This window comes from Triticum urartu, chromosome 6A (assembly GCF_056163025.1).
Source record: "Triticum urartu cultivar PI428250 chromosome 6A, HENAU_Tu73, whole genome shotgun sequence".
NCBI lineage: Eukaryota > Viridiplantae > Streptophyta > Magnoliopsida > Poales > Poaceae > Triticum > Triticum urartu.
Window position 1 is genome coordinate 543,562,550 of NC_141878.1, and position 23,688 is coordinate 543,586,237.

Here is a 23,688-nt window from a genome sequence, read left to right on the forward strand (position 1 = left end):
AATTCAATATGTTAGTGCATATTTTAATCCCAAGGGAGTTACAAATATATTATTATGCATAGCCTTAATCCCATTTTAGTTATAGTTGACACAACCATGATATCCCTATGGCCAGCTCTAGGAACTATCCGGATGTAGGGAGGAAAAAAAAGGAGAAAAGGGTACGTAAATGTGTGATCGGTCTCTACCTTGGTCTGTTCTCGTTGATGATATGCTACCAACCCATTTTAATTCAGTGCCTAGGTACTACTCCGTTCCTAAATATAAGTTTTTTTATAAATTTTAATATGGACTACATATGAATGTATATAGATGTATTTTAGAGTGTAGATTGACCCATTTTGCTCAGTATATAGTCATATTGGAATCTTTAGAAACTTATATTTAGAAAAGGCCGGAGTATTTTATTCAGCATGGGTGGTTAAAACATTCAGTACCGGGCATAAAACCTGAGCTTTTGTATTTTCAAGTGGCTAAGCAAATGTTGTTAATTCCCCAGCTGTGCAGCAAGCTTGGAACCACGGGCGCATGAACCTATAAGAAGAGATTGCGTGTGGATAAGAAACTATTGGACCAGAAGATGAGGTAGGCCTAGGCGGTGGTGTGGGACCAAGGGGACGCGTGTGTAGCTCACGCGAGGCGGCTGACGCCCAGCGCAGCCCCTCTTCACAAGTGCGTGGGAGCTGGATTAGATCCACGCGCCCGAGCGCGTCCACACATCCTCGAAGCAGCAACAACCTTCAACGCGAGCTGATCTGCAGCAGCAAAACTCCTCACCGTCGCCATGGCCCCTCCCCTTCTGCCTCCCCTCTCGTGAGCGCTCGCTCGACCCCACGCATCACGCACAGCCTCACCTGCTCGAACCCCACCTCCATCCTATTCTCGATCGGGAGAGGTTCTCGATCCTCTGCCGCCGGCCGACCACAGGAGCGCCGCCGCCTTGGCCTCCTTCCTCCTCGACCCCTGCCGCCTGCTCGCCTTTGTGCCGCCTCGCCCGACCTTCTCCTCCGCCCTCCTGCTATGCCCGAGCTCCGCCCCTTCCTGATCCCATCGTGGCCCACCGCCCTCCTCTCGCACGGGTCGCGCGCTGCTGCCGCGCCTGCCCTCTGCTCACCGGATGGCCATAGCGCCATCGTTGCTGCTGGCCGCCGCGGTTGCCAAATTCTGCCTCCCTTCCCCGTGTCCTCCGCTGGGCCCCTTACTGTCTCCTGCAAAACAACAGCTGTTGTGACGCCTTCACCTTGTGCGCCCGGTCGCTGCAGCCCATGGCCGCCCCTGCATCCGTACGCGACCGGCGAGCTCCACCCCTTTCACGGCCTCCCGTGCGCCAAGCGAGCCCTGCGTCCGCCTTCTGCTGCTCTCTTTGCCCCTCCTCCTTCGGTCGCCACTGCCCTGCCGATGGCCATGTCCATCCTCTGCACCCCGAGGACCGCCAAGCCCATTGCGAGCCCGCGACGCCCGTACGCCGCCGCACCTCGCGCTCGTCGTCCACGAGCTCTCGCTCCGAACTCCCGAGGAGAGCCATAGCGCGTGCTTCTTCTCCCCTCGATCCAGCAGGCAGCAACACACGACCCGCCCCCCTCTGCTTCGAAAGAAAACTGAAGGGGCTTTATGTAAATTCGAAACGTTTTTTGACTTACTAAAACCTGTAGTGCGGGTTGATTTCAGGGAACTATAGGGTGTTTTCTGCAAAACAACCACAACGGACGACCAGAAGCAATACCTAGTTTATTAGTAGGTAAAGATTAATAAAAAATTCGGTCCGTCGGTACAACATGCTATTTATTATATATTTTTTTGCAAGAAATACTATTTTATTATAATTAGAGAACAATATATTTTTCGTTCCCCAACTTTTGTCGGATTCTAATTTTTTTTGCGGGGATCTAAATTTGATCCCGCAACTTCGAAACCGGACAACTTGCACCCTCAGCTATTGAAACCGGACAATTTTCACCCCGGTTTTGATTGCGCTGACTCCAATTCATGTATTATTTTCAAATTCGTGAATGTTCTAAAATTCGCATACATTTTCCAAATCCGCTTAATTTTCCATGTTTTCACAAACTTTCCAAGTTCGCGTAGTTTTCTTTTCAAATCCATGATTTTTTTCTGAGATCCCTGTACTTTTCAAATCCATGTACCTTTTCCAAGTCCGAGTATTTTTTTAAAGAATCACATAACTTTTTTTTCAAATGCATTAAATTTTTAAAAATTCGTGAACTTTTCAAATCCATGTACTATTTTCAAGTTAACATACTTTTTTCAAATTCATGTACTTTATTTGGAAAAGTCATGAATTGTTTAAAAAAATCTGAAATTAAAAAAAGTATGCGGATCTGAGAAAGTATACTAATTTGAAAAAAAACATGGGTTTGAAAAATTAGATGAACTTTAGAAAAATACGTGAATTTTAAAAAATTACCTGAACTTGAAAAAATTAAGTGGATTTAGAAACAGTTCATGGATTTGAAGAAAGTACGCGGATTTGTAAATTTGTCCAAACTTGAAGAAAGTATGCAATTTTGAAAAAATCATGCGAACTTAAAAAAGTACATGAATTGAAAAAAAGGCCGCTCGACCTTACCATCAGTTCACACCTTGGACACGTACCTTGCACATATCGATATACAAAACCTTGCACATATCGATATACAAAACCAAAAATAGCGTCTCATCTGATGCATGGACGCCCGTCGCTCTGTGCCGTACTAATGTTGCCTCTTCGGTCCCAAGCGAAGCGACGCCTCACGATTCCATGATCGGGCGAGTTCGTCCACGCATGTGGATATTCGACCAATCATGCTCTTATGTCTACATGAATTTAATCTGCATGTGGGAATTTATGCAACGTGACAATGTGTTAGAATAGACTAGATTTCAGTTGTTGATGTGTTGAGTAAAGTATCATGAAACGAAATGAAATTCAAACATTTAGTGGGTGAGGACAACCTGCTGTTTAAAATTGAAATGAACGGAGGGTCGGCTTATGATTCATGAAGTGTTGCAGCAATTCAAACGAAAGTGTGTTCCAGATGCACTAGATGACTCTCCCAACTAGCCATGACTTTATCTGATGTATCGACAGATAGACTGAAACTTTAGTTTTTCCTGCTGGAGCTCGTCTTCGTTTTCTTTTTTGAAAAAATAATGGTGGGTAGATAAGCAGTAGTACTACACTGTTGCCTTGGATGCCTCGTGAAAGGATAGTGACTGGGCTCTCGGCAGCCTATGACCTGGACTACGGGTAGAAGACGGAGCTTGCTGTGAACTGCTGTTACCATGGAACGAACGTTACTGCGCTAGGTGGGCCAGCTGGCGAATTTATGGCAGCGTCCCTTTAGCAAATCTCGATGATGTCTCACGGTGTATGATACCGTGACCAGGCGAGGATGGGCACTCCTGTGAGTTTTCGGGCTGCAAAGCTGATTGTAATGAATACTTAAACACTTAATATTTGAATGTGCATATGACCTGCTGTGAAAACAGAACCATCACAACATCTTCACCCTTAAGCGAATCATCGACGACCTCATACTCTGGACGCACGGATGAAGATGCCAGCGCACAAACAGGTCGCCTCCTCATGGCGTTCCTATCTCTTATGACGATTACACGTGCTTATGTAATATCACTTTTGTAATCAGGCAAACATTGGGTTACAAAATTGAGAAATATATTCACGTGGGGAGCTCCCCCCCCCCCTCCATGAGTTTTCAAAAAAAATGTCTAAATAGGGAAGCATTAACCAAACATAAAAGAAAATGACAGCTCCGGCAAACAAGCCGTTAATTTTGATCTGGACGACAATGATAAACAAACTGATGGCACGTAGTACCATAACATGACACTTAAACATTACACAAGTCTTCATAAGAAAGCATAAGCCAAACATAATATGAGGTAAGATCTCTGGCACACCGCCTGTTAATTTTGATCTTGATGACGATAGGTTGAAACTTCAATAGAAAATAGCATCTAAACCACACGTGTTTCCACCAAAAAAACAAAAAAACTACGATGTGTTCTGCCATGGAAATATGCTTGCCATGTCAATTTAAGATGTTTTTTTCCCATGGCAATTTAAGATGTGTTTTTTTCATGGTAAATAAGATTTTTGCTGCAATGGCAAATTTAGATGTGTTTTCATCGCAAGTTTGGATTTTTCCCCGCACATCATTTTTTAACAAAAGATTTCTTGCCATGGCAATTTTCACTATATTAGCCATACGACAACATTCAGATATGTTGCACTTGCCATGTCAACTTAAGATGTGTTTGCCATGACTAGTTCACTCATTTTCTTTCTCAAACAAAACATAGCAAATTTAAATGAAATGCCATGGAAAATCTTGTTATGAATCTACCATGGCAAATTGTTCACACTTTTTGTGGTCCAATTGGTCATTGTACATATGAACATGGCAACTAAAATCATATTAACTTATGTTAAGTTTTATAGATGTTTTGCCATGGCCAACTAAAGCATATGTTGCCATGATGGCAACTTTTGTTTTTCGTGCCTTTCTCAAGAGTTTTGTTGCCATGGTTAATCTAGATGTTTTTTTGCCATGGCATCTTTGAAATGTAGTTTTATCGATCATGACAAATCATACTCTAGATGTTTTTTTGCCATGGTTACTGTAGATGATTTTTTTCATCACAAGGTATTATAATGAAAAATGTCGTAAGGGCATCTCCAACACCGACCCTCAAACCGCCCGCATCCGTCCGAAACGCGATGTCCGGACCGCAGAAGCCATCCAACATGGGCATGTATCGATCTGTTGCGCGGTTCGGACGTACTTTCTCCCTCAAACCGGAGACAAACGTGGGGGATGCCAGAGGACGACGTCCCAATGGAGGATGCAGCCAACGACGAGTCGACGCCACCCTCCTCGTCCGTGCCACCCTCACAGGTGCATTGCACCATGACCATCGGCAAGGCCCATGCCCATTCCATGGACACGGTGCGGGAGGAGCGGTTTCAGGAGGCGTAGGCCGACGCCGCAGGGTTCTATGCTTTCTAGCCCCATATGAAAAAAGTGAGCTTCCCCTATCTCTTTTGTAGGGATCAAATAACGTTGCTCATTTGTGAATAGCATTTCATGCTTCCGCTACTTTGTCGGAGAGATCCATAGAAACTCAAAATGGAAAAGCGGATGGCATTGTTCATGCGATAGCCGGAAAAGTAAGTTCTCCCGCTGGCTCCACAACCACCAACTTCTCCAGGAGCACCTCCAAGAGGAGGAGGAGCTCACTGCCAGCATGGCGGCCGCGTAGGATGCGGACGTGCCGGAGTAGGCGGCATTGTTTGATTCCTACAGCTTCACCCGCGAGATCCGCCTCGCCCGCTGGCGGTGCCGCCAGCGGGCGGCCGAACTGGCGGCCGCCTACAAGGAGTACAGAAAGAAACGTAGGGTTTTGATTGTGTAGGGGCGACCAGGAGGCCGTTCTGGTTCGTTAGGGGGGAGTATAGAAAGAAATGTTCGGTCTGGCACTTGCCGAGACTGAATGTGTGGGCATTATCGGTGTCCTAAAAATTCAGATTACTAATACAAGAAATGAAATTAAAAACACATAGGGTTTCGATTGTGTTACGCATAGTTGTGAAATATTTACTGAATATTATTATCTATACCTAATAATAAAAAGGCTATTGCTTCTTGTGGTAAGTCATAAAAATTACCCCAAAATGCAAAATATTACACATCAATGTCACCTACGAATGATAAAAAAACGTTTTACTCGGGAGAATCCCCTGCACGGGCCGGCCCATGCAGTAGGGACTTCCTATACTGCACTCTGCACGCTGGGAGACGATGCAGTGTGCCCGTTTGGGCCCGCCCATGTCTGGCGGCCTTTTTTAGTTTCATTTTTTTTCTTTTCCGTTTCCATTTTTTTCTACTTTCAATAATTTAGGACTTCAGAAAAGTTCAATTTTTTTTAGAAAAAATGAGAATTTTTAAATAAAGAGTTTAATAAATCATAAATTGTTTGTGGATTTAAAAAACGTTCATGACTTTGTAAAAACAATTCTAATTTATAAATTGTTTGAAATTTTGAAAACTGATGTTTGTGAAATCAAAATATGTTCATGATATTTTAAAATGTTTGTGTATTAAAAAGAATTTTGAAACAAAATGTTTAATAAATCATACAATGTTTGTGGATTTAAAAATGTTTATGATTTTGTAAAAAAAATCTTATTCAGAAATTATTTGAAAATTTGAACACAAATGTTTGTGAAATCAGAAAATGTTCATGATATTTTATAATGTGGGGGCCGCTACGCGTCGGCCTGCGGATCTTCTTAAAAGATCCGCTGCCTCGCGAGCCATGAGATCTGACACAATCAAGCGATTGAACGTCTTACTTTATTTTGCAACAAAGGGCTTGTTGCGGAAACATTTAGAAACAAAGGTTAGGTTGCATTTTTTTAAACATAGGTTGTGTAGCACAATTTTTTTTCCGTCTTCACTTTTTTTTTGCAACAGAGGTATTGTTGCAGAAAAACTTTGAAACTGAGGTGATGTTGCAAATTTTTTTTATTTTTCCTCCCGTTTATGTGGTGTTATAGAAGAAAATTTTACAACATGACTTATGTTGCAGAAATCTTCCTTGTAACAGATTGAATGTTGCAAAAAAAAAAAGAACAACATTGTCGTTCGCCACAAGCTCCCGCCGGACAGTGGTGTTGGCGAGCGGCGCCACCCGTCCCCGCCATCGCGACGCCCGTGGGCGAGTGCCAGAGCTCCGACCACTTTGCCTCATCACCATCGTCCTCACTGGTGAGATGTACGCCATTGATAGGCACAAGAGAGAGAAGTTGGAAAGAGATAAGACGAGAGAGAAAGAGACGAAGAGATAAAATGAGGAAGAAAAATGTGGGTAGTCCAGTGGGCCACGTGTCAACCGAAGGGAGCGGCAAATGCAGCCGTGTAATCAGTCGGCTGATGGGGATCTTTTCCCTTAAAATGTTCATGTGTTAAAAAGATTTTTGACATAAAATATTTAATAAATCATAAAATATTTCTGAATTAAAAAATGTTCGCAATTTTGTAAAAAATGTTTGTTTATTCAAAAAATGTTTGAAATGTTTGGAAAATAAAAAAATGTTCATGATATTTTAAAAAGTTCGTGTATTAAAAAATGTTAATGAAATTAAACTAAATTTCACCAATTCAAAAAATATTCATGAATGGAAAAATACCCTAAAAATGCAAAAACCGTGACTTACAAAATAGTTTATTCATTCGTGAAATGTTCGCGGAATCAAGAAAATCATTTATTTCAAAAAAATCATTAAATATAAAAATGTTCTTGAAATTCAAAAATTGTTTTATCAATTTCCGGAAAAATGTTTGTCGATTATAAAAACGTTTGCAGATTCAAGAAAATTTATTAAACAAATGTTCACATTTTAAAAAACGTTTATCAATAATATAAAATGTTCATGAATTTAGAAAGTGTTCTTGATTTTAGAAAATGTTTGAAAATATGTAAAATTGTTCACAAACTTGAAAAATGTTCATGATTTCAAATATGTTCACGAATTTAAGAAAATGTTTATGATCTCATGAAATTAAGAGTGATAGTGTATCTTGGTGATACGGCAAAATGTGGTCATGTTCATTGGAGATGATGATTTTTTCCCATTGCAACCCTTTTTGCTAGTCGTGTCTATCTATCTATCTATCTATCTATCTACTATCTACTATCTATCTATCTACTATCTACTTTCTATTACCACTATAAAAACACTATAAAAAGAAGAGAGAGGACATATCCAAACAATCAGACCCATTCATTAGCAAGATCTAATGGTTTTTAATCATTCTGTGTTTAACGGAACAAGCCACGGAGTTAAGCCACTAACCCTGGATCGATAAGCCCTACCCCAATAAAACCGCTGCGCACGACACCACGCCCACACTACCTTTTCCCCGCTCATCCTCCTCCAAGGGACGCCAGCATTCGCCAGAGCCACCGCCTCCAGTCCCGCGCCATCCACCAACCCTCCGCTGCCTCCCGCGCCATCCGCCACCCGCTGATCCACTCGGCCTCCACCGCTGCCGATCCACTCATTCTCCGCTGCCACTCAGATTGGCCTCCGTCGCCGCCACCGGTCCTGCTTCCCCGCGGACAAATACGAGCGTGAGCAGCCCCCCACCGGTCCAAGAACGCGGGAACGGCCCCGCCGCTGCTGCCCGCCGGTCTACCTCTACTGCCCACACCAACCTCTCAATCCCTCCTCTTCCCGCTGCATCTCCCACGCCCCAGCCACCCCTCATCCAGCGCGCCTCCGCGCCGGGACGCCGCTGCTCCTCATTCAGTGCGGTGCTCCTCCGCAGCCGGCGGCCCTTGCTCCTTCGCCAGCGCGCCTCCACGCCGGGCCGCCGCCGCTCCTCATCCTCAGCCCTGTCGCCGCCTCGCGCGCCTCTGCGCCCGGCCACCGCGAGCGTGCGTCCGCTCCACGCCTCCCCGCGCACAAAGCGGCCGGCCCTCCACATTTCCCACGACACGCCCGGGGAGCTCCTTGTGCGAAAAATCCCTCAACAATTGGCGCGCCGATGACATCCATATCCTTTCCAGTAAATCAGGTTCATAAAGTAGCAAGTATTTATGTCCAGTTATATGCTTATACTAATTTCTTCACTTCCCCATGGTTTTACCTTCATCCACATGCATCTCCCTTAGAATTAGAGGAATTTTCTCCGTTTAATGGGAAAGCAACTGGTTGATGTGAAAATCTGTGAAAACAACAATTGAAGTGGGGTAAATCATTGGGATTTTGTGCTGTGTCTCTATCGGAAGTTTGAAGTCGCCCCGTGTCCTTCGTTACATAGGACTATGCGTGTCTGTACATTGGACAAAGAGGTATTCAAAAGTTCCTTTTTTCCAACTAATGCATACATATTTGGCTCTGGTTTGTAGCTGAATTTCACCTAACCCAGTTCATACTTTCCTACTCAATTCGCTGTAGCTATTTTGTTTCATTTCTTTAATATTTATATTAACTATGTTTATTGGCACAAGGGATTTTGAAAATGTGTCACTAATTAGTCTTTTCGCAGCTGCTAATGTGCTAACCATAGCTATCACATATATCCTGAACTGCAAAGTGGAGATGTACAATTTGTTGAGTTCTGACTATACACACTCAGTTGCTGTGATAAAATGAAGAAATAAACATGTTTCTTTTCGGGTTGTGGAAGTCAATTATTTAAAAAGGCTTTAGAAAATCTCATTGGCAGGAAGTTGTTTCATATTTTCTAGAGCCATTGAAAACTTCTTGTTGGGGTCTCTGATTGTGTCAAAAAGTTGTTAAGCTCATAAATGAATGTATGATCAAAGGGGGGTCATGCCTCCTGTAGTTTTTAGTGTTCACTTTCTCATCTCAGTGCAGAATTGTCTCCTTTGTTTATGTATCCAGTTTGAGTTTGTCTGCTATTTTGCTGACCAGCTGTTCAAAGCTTCTCACTATTTGCATGTACTTGCTCATCTGTAAAGAGGGTCTCGATGGCCTAAAATGCAGACTTCCCTACTCTTTTTGTGATATGTGAACCTGAAATAATTTATTATTTATATAGGACAATATGATGTTCACAATGATGCACATGCTTCAGATTGACTATATAGATCCTATGATTAAAGAGGGACAAGTTTACTATATGGAGCTATACGAGGTATGAGCTTGAGGCGCTCTTAGTGGCGCGCCGTTGTGGGAGGCGCATGCACTGTGGTGGGCCGAGGTGTGTACTACGTGGGAGACGCGAGGAAAATGCTCAATTCCTATTTTGAGTAAGTCCCACCCATGGAACCTCATAAGGCTAAGGCATTTAGACTAGATGTCTCGATTATGTGGTTGCCCACTTGATTTCTTCTTTCACTGTAGTTGATGGTATGAGAAACAATATATGAAGACTTGGTTATTTCTTTCAGTTGAGACGTCCAGTGAGAATCTAGCATCGACATAATGAGAGAGGAATTCAGCCCTGAAGAAAGCACTGTCAAATGAACCGGCATATATTTCATCACTTGGTTCTTCTATCTATGAAGTAGTGTGAACCTGCATTCCAAATTTCTTCTACATGAGGCAGATATGCTATATTGCTATTTGAGATGTGATTCTCCTGTCCTCAGAAGCATGTTCTTTATCCTAATTTTTTGTATGCTCTCTGTTCTTCAGAGATTATACTTAAAACAGTCTTGATTAGTGTTACGGCATATCTCTCTCAAGGTTGTTTTGGTGATTGATGACAACATGTTTGCGGACTAATCATGTGCTTTGAATAGTTCACAGATTCACCCCTGGCACGAGACGTTTTCTTCCCTTCGGAGTGTCGTTCAAGACGGTGTAGCTCTTTCGTTTCTCTCTCGGTGGACTAGTTGCGTAGAGGGCACCGTACTATCAAGAGGGGGTCTGCTGGGGTATTGCATGGGTGAAATCAACACGTACACATCAACTTCTCACCCTCCGAGCTTTTCCATTCCATTGAAGAGATCTCTCCGCTTTTCTTTGTCCTGTCTGGGTCCCAGCGGTAGTACCGCGCAACCCAGCCGTAGTACCGCTGCGGAGCCACAAGCGGCAGTACCTCTCCACGGCGGTAGTACCGCCCGTGACTCCACAACAGTAGTACCGCTGGGGTGCCTGGCACCACCGCCTCGTCCTCAGCCTCTTTGGAGATATTCTCTCTCTCTCTTCTGTGTCCTAGCGGTAGTACCGCACTACCAGCGGTAGTACGGCCGAAGGGTCACAAGCGGCAGTTCCGCTCCACAGCGGTAGTACCGCCCGTGACCCCGCTGTCATAGTACCGCTGGGCTGTAGGGGGAGTGTTGTTCTCTTAATGAACTCTCCCTCCCCCCATTATGCATAAATTGATCAAGTCTTTCACTTTAGCCATTGTTGATGGTACTTGTGTTTCAAAGACGAGTTTTGGTCATGGGCCCAAGGTTAAAATCTTCGCGGCGCCATACCTCTTGACTCAAACATAGGTGGCCTCGGCCACCGCCCTCTTTTGAAGAGGTGTGTCTTGGTCGTTTGCTAGTGTGCTCTCTTTTCTTGTCGTTCTTGTCTTTCCTTCGAGCAAACGCCATGTCGTTTGGTTGCCGCAGCGTGCTGGGCAGTACTACCGCTGGTGGTGCGCGGTACTACCGCTCATAAGCGGTACTACCGCCCCCAGCACGGCACTACCGCTGAGGGACGGGACCAGGGGGTTATATCGGGGCAGGGGGAGGTTTCTTCTCCCCCATACCCATTCACTTCGCCCCCTCTTTCCTCTTCCTCTCTCCAGCCTCAACTCGCCGCGGGAGGGCTCCGGCGGATCTCCGTCTCCGGGGCGTCCCTCTCCATTTCCTTTGGTGAAGTCGATCCCCACCCCGTTCTCTTGCCATGGATGCCGGTATTGCCCCCGTTCCTTGTCTCCTTTTGTCTCGTTTTCGGATCTTGTTTCTTAGGGGCAATGGTGGTAGCATCTCTAGATTTTTGGCTAAATCTAGGCTTGAGTTGGTTGGAGAAGGCAACTAGACTATCTCGATTAGAGTTTGGTAGGAATATTTTTGAATTTGGCAGGCCGGTAGTGCCGGATCTGACCACGGTAGTAGGAAACCGCTGTGCTATAGGAAACTGCTGTTTCTCCGCCTCGAGCAGTACTACCGCTCTCGTTGGAGCGGTACTACCGCTTGACCTCGAGCGGTACTACCGCTCTCTTTGGGGCGGTACTACCGCTTGGGCGGTACTACCGCGGGCATGTCACGGTACTACCGCTGCATGCCAAATTCCATCATATTCCTGCCTTACCTTGATCCTTTTTGTTGTGTTTGTTGGCTTATGCTCGTTCTTTCTGGTTGTTTTGCGTGTTCTTGTGTTTGGCTCCAGGTGATGACCATTCTGAGCATCAAGCTCGCCGTATCAACCCCGGGCGTGCAACATCAAAACGCTACCGCACCTCTGAGCTAGCCAGTGGTTCCTCGAGCACCCAACCGCCTCCAGCAAGTGCATCCACAAGTGTTCCTCCACCTCCTCAGCAATCGAAGAGATCCGCCAACAAGCCAAAGGGGAAGACTGTGACTGAGATGACCAACAAGGAGTTTTGGGAAAAGCGTCGCCGCAATCCCTATGAGGTGGACCAACAACCCACTTTGGTCAACCGCCCGTTCTGGAACCGATTTCAGTTTGCCATCTATTTTGATGTGATCAAGGCCAAGAAGAATCTCTTTGTTGATGTTCGCTCCATTAACACTGATGCTATGGAGAAGGACCCGGAGTACTTTGGCGAAGCCCTTCAGATGTGCACTCAGCTGAACATTCTCAGGATCATGCAATTCAACAAGGATTTCAATGCAGATTTTGTGGCTCAATTCTTTGCCACCGTTCATCTTGGGACAGATGCCGACAGAACTCTGACATGGATGACCAATGGCAAGCAGCTTTCTATCAAGTGGAAGGCTTTCATGGAGTTACTTGATGTGGTGGATCACGGGCTTGAGACTCCAGTCGGTTTCCGCCCTCACCGCAATGATACGTCCACCCACAAGCAAGCACTTTGGCCCTACTGCACTGTGAAAGTTCACCCAGTGACTAAGAAGAAAACCTATGAGCTGTCTCTGTATCTGGACATTCTTCATCGTATCTTCCATGAGACTCTCTTTCCTTGCATCGGGAATCTGGATATGGTCCACTCTTATCTCGTGGACATGCTTCTGTTCTGTCAGCATGAGAAGGACGCAAACACTGGAGAGAGCCTGGATATTTCTCATGTCATGTGGTCTGAACTTCTCTCTGCCATGTCTGAGCGCAAGTGCCCGATATATGGTCCATTCATCATGAGGCTCATTGAGAGGGCCTGGGCACAGATCTATCCCAGAGTGTTGCTAGAAACTGGAGACTTGGTTTCTCATGAGATCAAGCGTCTGAGGAAGAAGGACAATTGGGTCACCCCAGCGCCTCAAACAGGGGGTCCGTCTGCTGTTGCTGCTGCCATGGGGACCGAGGGTGGGGCTGCCACTGATGATCACGAGGAGGACTTTGGGCCCTCTAGTACAGAACCGTCATGGGCACAGAAGCTTAAACGCAAGATGAAGAAGCTTTTCTGCATGGAGTCTCATGGTCAGTACATGACTCATGTGGCAGAGAAGCATGCCAGGATACGCCACAAGGAGCTCATGCGTCAGATGGGAGCGACAGTTGCCAGTGGTTCTGAGGGTCAGATCACTGAAGAGGAGGAATGGATTCATCAGCATTGCCCTTGGACCGACTCCGATGCCGAGTAGTTTTCGACCCACGATGAAGATGCAGACGATCACGCTGAGATGTGATGTTCGAGATCCTCATCTTCCCATCACCTGGAGTCGTAGAGTCACTCTTTGCCCTTTTTGGTGTCTCGCTGCCAAAGGGGGAGAGAGTGTAGGGATTTGTGTTGTTGCCGTGCTTTGAGTGTGTGTGTCGTCTTGTGTTTTCTTGTGTGTTCTCTAGGTGTCTTTGTTTGGTTTGGTTTGGTGCCTGTGAGACCTAAGTTCTAGACATATGGTGTGAGACATATGCTCCCTATCGCTACCTTATTACTTATGTCTATTCAGTACTGTAGTTTATTATGAGTTGCATGCTTGTCCTGTTTTTTTACTCTTCTCTCATATATCTTGTGCTTAGAATTGTTGGACTATAAAATATAGGGGGAGTGTTGATCCGGATGTGTGTGTCTTGCTTTCCGAATGCTCCTCTATCTAGGTGCACACATCCTGGGGGAGCCCATCTATATTTTGTAGTTCTTAGTTTTCTTACATTTATTTCTTTTCCTTGCGCAAATCCCTAGTTGTCATCAATCCACCAAAAAGAGGGAGATTGTTACGGCATATCTCTCTCAAGGTAGTTTTGGTGATTGATGACAACATGTTTGCGGACTAATCATGTGCTTTGAATAGTTCACAGATTCACCCCTAGCACGAGACGTTTTCTTCCCTTCGGAGTGTCATTCAAGACGGTGTAGCTCTTTCTTTTCTCTCTCGGTGGACTAGTTGCGTAGAGGGCACCGTACTATCAAGAGGGGGTCCGCTGGGGTATTGCATGGGTGGAATCAACACGTACACATCAACTTCTCACCCTCCGAGTTTTTCCATTCCATTGAAGAGATCTCTCCGCTTTTCTTTGTCCTGTCTGGGTCCTAGCGATAGTACCGCGCAACCCAGGCATAGTACTGTTGGGGAACGTTGCAAAAAACAAAAATTTTCCTACTTGTTTCACCAAGATCCATCTAGGAGTTCATCTGGCAACGAGCCATTGGATGCATCTACATACCTTTGTAGATCGCGTGCGGAAGCGTTCAAAGAACGGTGATGATGTAGTCGTACACGACGTGATCCAAATCACCGATGACCAAGCGCCGAACGGACGGCACCTCCGCGTTCAACACACGTACGGGACGGGAGACGTCTCCTCCTTCTTGATCCAGCAAGGGGAAAGGAGAGGTTGATGAAGATCCAGCAGCACGATGGCGTGGTGGTGGATGCAGGGCGTCACAGTAGCAGGGCTTCGCCTATACTACGAGAGAGAGACGTAACGGGGAGAGAGGGAGGCGCCAGGGGCTGGTGTGTCAAGTCCCTCCTCTCCCCCACTATATATAGGAGGGCCAAGGGGGGGGGGTGGTGCGCAGCCTAGGAGATCTGATCTCCTAGGTGCGGTGGCCAGGGGGAGGATTCCCTCCCCCCTAAGGCACCTAGAGGTGCCTTCCACCACTTGGACTCCTCCCCCATGGAAACCCTAGGCGCATGGGCCTAGTAGGGCTGGTGCCCTTGGCCCATGTAGGCCAAGGCGCACCCCCTACAGCCCATGTGCCCCCCCGGGACAGGTGGCCCCACCCGGTGGGCCCCCGGGACCCCTCCGGTGGTCCCGGTACAATACCGATAACCCCGAAACTTGTCCCGATGGCCGAAACAACACTTCCTATATATAATTCTTTACCTCCGGACCATTCCGGAACTCCTCGTGACGTCCGGGATCTCATCCGGGACTCCGAACAACATTCGGGTTTCTGCATATACATATCTTCACAACCCTAGCGTCACCGAACCTTAAGTGTGTAGACCCTATGGGTTCGGGAGACAAGCAGACATGACTGAGATGACTCTCCGGTCAATAACCAACAGCGGGATCTGGATACCCATGTTGGCTCCCACATGCTCCACAATGATCTCATCGGATGAACCACGATGTCGAGGATTCAATCAACCCCGTATGCAATTCCCTTTGTCAATCGATATGTTACTTGCCCGAGATTCGATCATCGGTATCCCAATACCTCGTTCAATCTCTTTACCGGCAAGTCACTTTACTCGTACCGTAATGCATGATCCCGTGACCAGACACTTGGTCACTTTGAGCTCATTATGATGATGCATTACCGAGTGGGCCCAGTGATACCTCTCCGTCATACGGAGTGACAAATCCCAGTCTTGATCCATGTCAACCCAACAGACACTTTCGGAGATACCCGTAGTCTACCTTTATAGTCATCCAGTTATGTTGTGACGTTTGGCATACCCAAAGCACTCCTACGGTATCCGGGAGTTACACGATCTCATGGTCTAAGGAAAAGATACTTTGACATTGGAAAACTCTAGCAAACAAACTATACGATCTTGTGCTATGTTTAGGATTGGGTCTTGTCCATCACATCATTCTCCTAATGATGTGATCTCGTTATCAATGACATCCAATGTCCATAGTCAGGAAACCATGACTATCTGTTGATCAACGAGCTAGTCAACTAGAGGCTTACTAGGGACATGTTGGTGTCTGTTATTCACACATGTATTACGATTTCCGGATAACACAATTATAGCATGAATAAAGACAATTATCATGAACAAGGAAATATAATAATAATGCTTTTATTATTGCCTCTAGGGCATATTTCCAACAGTCTCCCACTTGCACTAGAGTCAATAATCTAGTTACATTGTGATGAATCGAACACCCATGGAATTCTGGTGTTGATCATGTTTTGCTCTAGGGAGAGGTTTAGTCAACGGATCTGCTACATTCAGGTCCGTATGTACTTTACAAATCTCTATGTCTCCATTTTGAACATTTTCACGAATGGAGTTGAAGCGACGCTTGATGTGCCTTGTCTTCTTGTGAAACCTGGGCTCCTTGGCAAGTGCAATAGCTCCAGTGTTGTCACAAAAGAGTTTGATTGGCCCCGACGCATTGGGTATGACTCCTAGGTCGGTGATGAACTCCTTCACCCATATTGCTTCATGTGCTGCCTCCGAGGCTGCCATGTACTCCGCTTCATATGTAGATCCCGCCACGACGCTCTGCTTGCAGCTGCACCAGCTCACTGCTCCACCATTCAACATATACACGTATCCGGTTTGTGACTTAGAGTCATCCAGATCTGTGTCGAAGCTAGCGTCGACGTAACCCTTTACGACGAGCTCTTCGTCACCTCCATAAACGAGAAACATTTCCTTAGTCCTTTTCAGGTACTTCAGGATATTCTTGACCGCTGTCCAGTGTTCCTTGCCGGGATTACTTTGGTATCTGCCTACCAAACTTACGGCAAGGTTTACATCAGGTCTGGTACACAGCATGGCATACATAATAGAACCTATGGCTGAGGCATAGGGGATGACACTCATCTCTTCTATTTCTTCTGCTGTGGTCGGACATTGAGCTGAGCTCAATTTCACACCTTGTAACACAGGTAAGAACCCCTTCTTAGAATGATCCATATTGAACTTCTTCAATATCTTATCAAGGTATGTGCTTTGTGAAAGACCTATGAGGCGTCTCAATCTATCTCTATAGATTTTGATGCCTAATATATAAGCAGCTTCTCCAAGGTCCTTCATTGAAAAACCCTTATTCAAGTAGGCCTTGATGCTGTCCAAGAGTTGTATATCATTTCCCATCAATAGTATGTCATCTACATATAATATGAGAAATGCTACAGAGCTCCCACTCACCTTTTTGTAAACGCAGGCTTCTTCATAAGTCTGTGTAAACCCAAACGCTTTGATCATCTCATCAAAGCGAATGTTCCAACTCCGAGATGCTTGCACCAGCCCATAAATCGAGCGTTGGAGCTTGCACACCTTGTCAGCATTCTTAGGATCGACAAAACCTTCCGGCTGCATCATATACAATTCTTCCTTAAGGAAACCATTAAGGAATGCCGTTTTGACGTCCATTTGCCATATCTCATAATCGTAGAATGCGGCAATTGCTAACATGATTCGGACGTACTTTAGCTTCGCTACCGGTGAGAAAGTCTCATCGTAGTCAACCCCTTGAACTTGTCGATAACCCTTAGCGACAAGCCGAGCTTTATAGATGGTCACATTACCATCCGCGTCTGTCTTCTTCTTAAAGATCCATTTATTCTCTATGGCTCGCCGTTCAACGGGCAAGTCAGTCAAAGTCCATACTTCGTTTTCATACATGGATCCTATCTCGGATTTCATGGCTTCTAGCCATTTGTCAGAATCCGGGCCCGCCATCGCTTCTTCATAGTTCGAAGGTTCACCGTTGTCTAACAACATGATTTCCAAGACAGGGTTGCCGTACCACTCTGGTGCGGAACGTGTCCTTGTGGACCTTCGAATCTCAGTAGGAGCTTGATCAGAAGTATCTTGATCATTATCATTAACTTCATCTCTAGTCGGTGCAGGCACCTCAGGAACATTTTCTTGAGTTGCGCCATTTGCCGGTTCAAGAGGTAATACTTCATCAAGCTCTACTTTCCTCCCACTTACTTCTTTCGAGAGAAACTCTTTCTCTAGAAAGGATCCATTCTTGGCAACAAAGATCTTGCCTTCGGATCTGAGGTAGAAGGTATACCCAATAGTTTCTTTAGGGTATCCTATGAAGACGCATTTTTCCGACTTGGGTTCGAGCTTTTCAGGTTGAAGTTTCTTGACATAAGCATCGCATCCCCAAACTTTTAGAAACGACGGCTTAGGTTTCTTCCCAAACCATAATTCATACGGTGTCGTCTCAACGGATTTCGACGGAGCCCTATTTAAAGTGAATGCGGCAGTCTCTAAAGCATAGCCCCAAAAAGATAGCGGTAAATCAGTAAGAGACATCATAGACCGCACCACATCCAATAGAGTGCGATTACGACGTTCGGACACACCGTTACGTTGAGGTGTTCCAGGCGGCGTGAGTTGTGAAACTATTCCACATTTTCTTAAGTGTGTACCAAATTCGTGACTCAAGTATTCTCCTCCACGATCTGATCGTAGAAACTTGATTTTCCTGTCACGTTGATTCTCAACCTCACTCTGAAATTCCTTGAACTTTTCAAAGGTTTCAGACTTGTGTTTCATTAAGTAGACATACCCATATCTACTTAAGTCATCAGTGAGGGTGAGAACATAACGATAGCCACCGCGAGCCTCAACACTCATTGGACCGCACACATCAGTATGTATGATTTCCAATAAGTCGGTTGCTCGCTCCATTGTTCCTGAGAACGGAGTCTTGGTCATTTTACCCATAAGGCATGGTTCGCACGTGTCAAATGATTCATAATCAAGAGACTCTAAAAGTCCATCTGCATGGAGCTTCTTCATGCGTTTGACACCTATGTGACCAAGGCGGCAGTGCCACAAGTATGTGGAACTATCATTATCAACCTTACATCTTTTGGTACTCACATTATGAACATGTGTAGCATTACGTTGGAGACTCATTAAGAATAAACCATTCACCATAGGAGCATGACCATAAAACATATCTCTCATATAAATGGAACAACCATTATTCTCAGATTTAAATGAGTAGCCATCTCAAATTAAACGAGATCCCGATACAATGTTCATGCTCAAAGCTGGCACTAAATAACAATTATTGAGATTTAAAACTAATCCCGTAGGTAAATGTAGAGGCAGCGTGCCGACGGCGATCACATCGACCTTGGAACCATTCCCGACGCGCATCGTCACCTCGTCCTTCGCCAGTCTCCGTTTATTCCGCAGCTCCTGCTGTGAGTTATAAATATGAGCAACGGCACCGGTATCAAATACCCAGGAGTCACTACGAGTACTGGTAAGGTACACATCAATTACATGTATATCAAATATACCTTTGGTATTGCCGGCCTTCTTGTCCGCTAAGTATTTGGGGCAGTTCCGTTTCCAGTGACCCTTCCCTTTGCAATAAAAGCACTCCTTCTCAGGCTTGGGTCCATTCTTTGGCTTCTTCCCGGCAGCTTGCTTGCCGGGCGCGGCAACCTCCTTGCCGTCCTTCTTGAAGTTCTTTTTACCCTTGCCTTTCTTGAACTTAGTGGTTTTATTGACCATCAACACTTGATGTTCTTTCTTGACTTCTACCTCCGCTGATTTCAGCATTGAGAACAACTCAGGAATGGTCTTTTGCATCCCCTGCATGTTGAAGTTCATCACAAAGCTCTTGTAGCTTGGTGGAAGCGACTGGAGGATTCTGTCAATGACCGCATCATCCGGGAGATTAACTCCCAGCTGAGACAAGCGGTTATGTAACCCAGACATAGTGAGTATGTGCTCACTGACAGAACTATTTTCCTCCATCTTACAGCTGAAGAACTTATCGGAGACTTCATATCTCTCGATCCGGGCATGAGCTTGAAAAACCATTTTCAGCTCTTCGAACATCTCATGTGCTCCATGTCTCTCAAAACGCTTTTGGAGCCCGGCTCTAAGCTGTAAAGCATGCTGCACTGAACGAGGGAGTAGTCGTCAACACGTGTCTGCCAAGCGTTCATAACATCTTGGTTCTGTGGGACGGGTGGATCACCTAGCGGTGCTTGTAGGACATAATCTTTCTTGGCAGCTATGAGGATGATCCTCAGGTTCCGGACCCAGTCCGTATAGTTGCTGCCATCGTCTTTCAGCTTGGTTTTCTCTAGGAACGCGTTGAAGTTGAGGACTACGTGGGCCATTTGATCTACAAGACATAGTGTAAAATATTTTAGACTAAGTTCATGATAATTAAGTTCATCTAATCAAATCATTAATGAACTCCCACTTAGATTAGACATCCCTCTAGTCATCTAAGTATTACATGATCCGAGTTAACTAGACCGTGTCCGATCATCACGTGAGACGGACTAGTCAACGTCGGTGAACATCTTCATGTTGATCGTATCTTCTATACGACTCATGCTCGACCTTTCGGTCTTCTGTGTTCCGAGGCCATGTCTGTACATGCTAGGCTCGTCAAGTTAACCCCAAGTGTTTTGCATGTGTTCCGAGGCCATGTCTGTACATGCTAGGCTCGTCAACACCCGTTGTATGTGAACGTAAGGATCCATCACACCCGATCATCACGGCGTGCTTAGAAACGACGAACTTTAGTAACGGTGCACAGTTAGGGGAGAACACCTCTTGAAATTGTTATGAGGGATCATCTTATTTACTACCGTCGTTCTAAGTAAACAAGACGCAAAAACATGATAAACATCACATGCAATCAAATAATAAACGTGACATGATATGGCCAATATCACATAGCTCCTTTGATCTCCATCTTGGGGCTCCATGATCATCCTGTCACCGGCTTGACACCATGATCTCCATCATCGTGTCTCCATGAAGTTGCTCGCCAACCATTACTTCTACTACTATGGCTAACGCGTTTAGCAATAAAGTAAAGTAATTTACATGGCGTTTCTCGATGACACGCAGGTCATATAAAAGAATAAAGACAACTCCTATGGCTCCTGCCGGTTGTCATACTCATCGACATGCAAGTCGTGATTCCTATTACAATAGCATGAACATCTCATACATCACATATAGATCATTCATCATTCATCACAACTTTGGCCATATCATATCACAAACCACTTGCTGCAAAAACAAGTTAGACGTCCTCTAATTGTTGCTGCAAGTTTTTACGTGGCTGATTTAGGGTTCTAGCAAGAACGTCTTCTTACCTACGTTAAAGCCACAACGTGATTTGTCAACTTCTATTTACCCTTCATAAGGACCCTATTCATCGAATCCGCTCCAACTAAAGTGGGAGAGACAGACACCCGCCAGCCACCTTATGCAACTAGTGCATGTTAGTTGGTGGAACCGGTCTCACGTAAGCGTACGTGTAAGGTTGGTCCGGGCCGCTTCATCCCACAGTACTGCTGAAGCAAGAAAAGACTAGTAACGGCAAGAAAGTTGACAAATCTACGCCCACAACTCATTGTGTTCTACTCGCGCAAGAAGAACTACGCATAGACCTAGCTCATGATGCCACTGTTGGGGAACGTTGCAGAAAACAAAAAATTTCCTACTCGTTTCACCAAGATCCATCTAGGAGTTCATCTGGCAACGAGCCATCGGATGCATCTACATACCTTTGTAGATCGCGTGCGGAAGCGTTCAAAGAACGGTGATGATGTAGTCGTACACGACGTGATCCAAATCACCGATGACCAAGCGCCGAACGGACGGCACCTCCGCGTTCAACACACGTACGGGACGGGAGACGTCTCCTCCTTCTTGATCCAGAAAGGGGAAAGGAGAGGTTGATGAAGATCCAGCAGCACGACGGCGTGGTGGTGGATGCAGGGCGTCACAGTAGCAGGGCTTCGCCTATACTACGAGAGAGAGACGTAACGGGGAGAGAGGGAGGCGCCAGGGGCTGGTGTGTCAAGTCCCTCCTCTCCCCCACTATATATAGGAGGGCCAAGGGGGGTGGTGCGCAGCCTAGGAGATCTGATCTCCTAGGTGCGGCGGCCAGGGGGAGGATTCCCTCCCCCCCAAGGCACCTAGAGGTGCCTTCCACCACTTGGACTCCTCCCCCATGGAAACCCTAGGCGCATGGGCCTAGTAGGGCTGGTGCCCTTGGCCCATGTAGGCCAAGGCGCACCCCCTACAGCCCATGTGGCCCCCCGGGACAGGTGGCCCCACCCGGTGGGCCCCCGGGACCCCTCCGGTGGTCCCGGTACAATACCGATAACCCCGAAACTTGTCCCGATGGCCGAAACAGCACTTCCTATATATAATTCTTTACCTTCGGACCATTCCGGAACTCCTCGTGACGTCCGGGATCTCATCCGGGACTCCGAACAACATTCGGGTTTCTGCATATACATATCTTCACAACCCTAGCGTCACCGAACCTTAAGTGTGTAGACCCTACGGGTTCGGGAGACAAGCAGACATGACCGAGACGACTCTCCGGTCAATAACCAACAGCAGGATCTGGATACCCATGTTGGCTCCCACATGCTCCACGATGATCTCATCGGATGAACCACGATGTCGAGGATTCAATCAACCCCGTATGCAATTCCCTTTGTCAATCGATATGTTACTTGCCCGAGATTCGATCATCGGTATCCCAATACCTCGTTCAATCTCGTTACTGGCAAGTCACTTTACTCGTACCGTAATGCATGATCCCATGACCAGACACTTGGTCACTTTGAGCTCATTATGATGATGCATTACCGAGTGGGCCCAGTGATACCTCTCCGTCATACGGAGTGACAAATCCCAATCTTGATCCATGTCAACCCAACAGACACTTTCGGAGATACCCGTAGTCTACCTTTATAGTCACCCAGTTACGTTGTGACGTTTGGCATACCCAAAGCACTCCTACGGTATCCGGGAGTTACACGATCTCATGGTCTAAGGAAAAGATACTTTGACATTGGAAAACTCTAGCAAACAAACTATACGATCTTGTGCTATGTTTAGGATTGGGTCTTGTCCATCACATCATTCTCCTAATGATGTGATCTCGTTATCAATGACATCCAATGTCCATAGTCAGGAAACCATGACTATCTGTTGATCAACGAGCTAGTCAACTAGAGGCTTACTAGGGACATGTTGGTGTCTGTTATTCACACATGTATTACGATTTCCGGATAACACAATTATAGCATGAATAAAGACAATTACCATGAACAAGGAAATATAATAATAATGCTTTTATTATTGCCTCTAGGGCATATTTCCAACAAGTACCGCTGCGGAGCCACAAGCGGCAGTACCGCTCCACAGCGGTAGTATCGCCCGTGACTCCACAGCAATAGTACCACTGGGGTGCATGGCACCACCGCCTCGTCCTCAGCCTCTTTGGAGAGATTCTCTCTCTCTCTCTCTCTCTTCTGTGTCCCAGCGGTAGTACCGCACTACCAGCGGTAGTACGGCCGAAGGGTCACAAGCGGCAGTTCCGCTCCACAGCGGTAGTACCGCCCATGACCCCGCTGCCGTAGTACCGTTGGGTTGTCTGGCTCCTACCGCCTCGACTCAAGGGGTCTTTTTCTCGTGTCAGGTTTTGCAGCACTAGTTGCGGTTGTAGAGGCGGTAGTACCGTTTCAGGAGCGGTAGTACCGCCCCTACCACCGCGGTAGTACCGCGTTGGGTCCTTTTCCCTACTAGTCTCCTCTGCGCGGCAGTGCCGCTGGCTGGTGCGGCAGTACCGCTGACCTAGCGGTAGTACCGCCCTGTGCGGGGCTGGTTGGTGAGGGGCAACGGTTTGATTGTTGCCCCCACTATAAAAAGGGGTCCCCTTCTTCCCTTTGACCTACCTCTTCCTCCTTAAGCTCCATTTATTGCTCAAGCTCCATTAAATGCTCCAAGCTCCATTTTCGCCCGATCTATCTCTCTAGCCAATCAAACTTGTTGATTTGCTCGGGAGTGGTTGAGAAGGCCCCGATCTACACTTCCACCAAGGGATTTTGGATTCCCCCA

The 23,688-nt window shown here is 46.1% G+C and overlaps 1 protein-coding gene across 1 annotated transcript; it reads left to right on the forward strand.

Moving 5' to 3' along the window:
- Positions 1-8,063: 8,063 nt before the first annotated feature.
- On the forward strand, positions 8,064-10,897 carry LOC125514679 (uncharacterized; the record flags this gene model as incomplete). The annotated part of the gene is made up of 3 exons (XM_087528721.1): positions 8,064-8,603; positions 9,594-9,804; positions 9,946-10,897. Coding segments are annotated over 2 exons (642 nt in total), but the record flags the coding sequence as incomplete, so codon positions are not given.
- Positions 10,898-23,688: the final 12,791 nt, after the last annotated feature.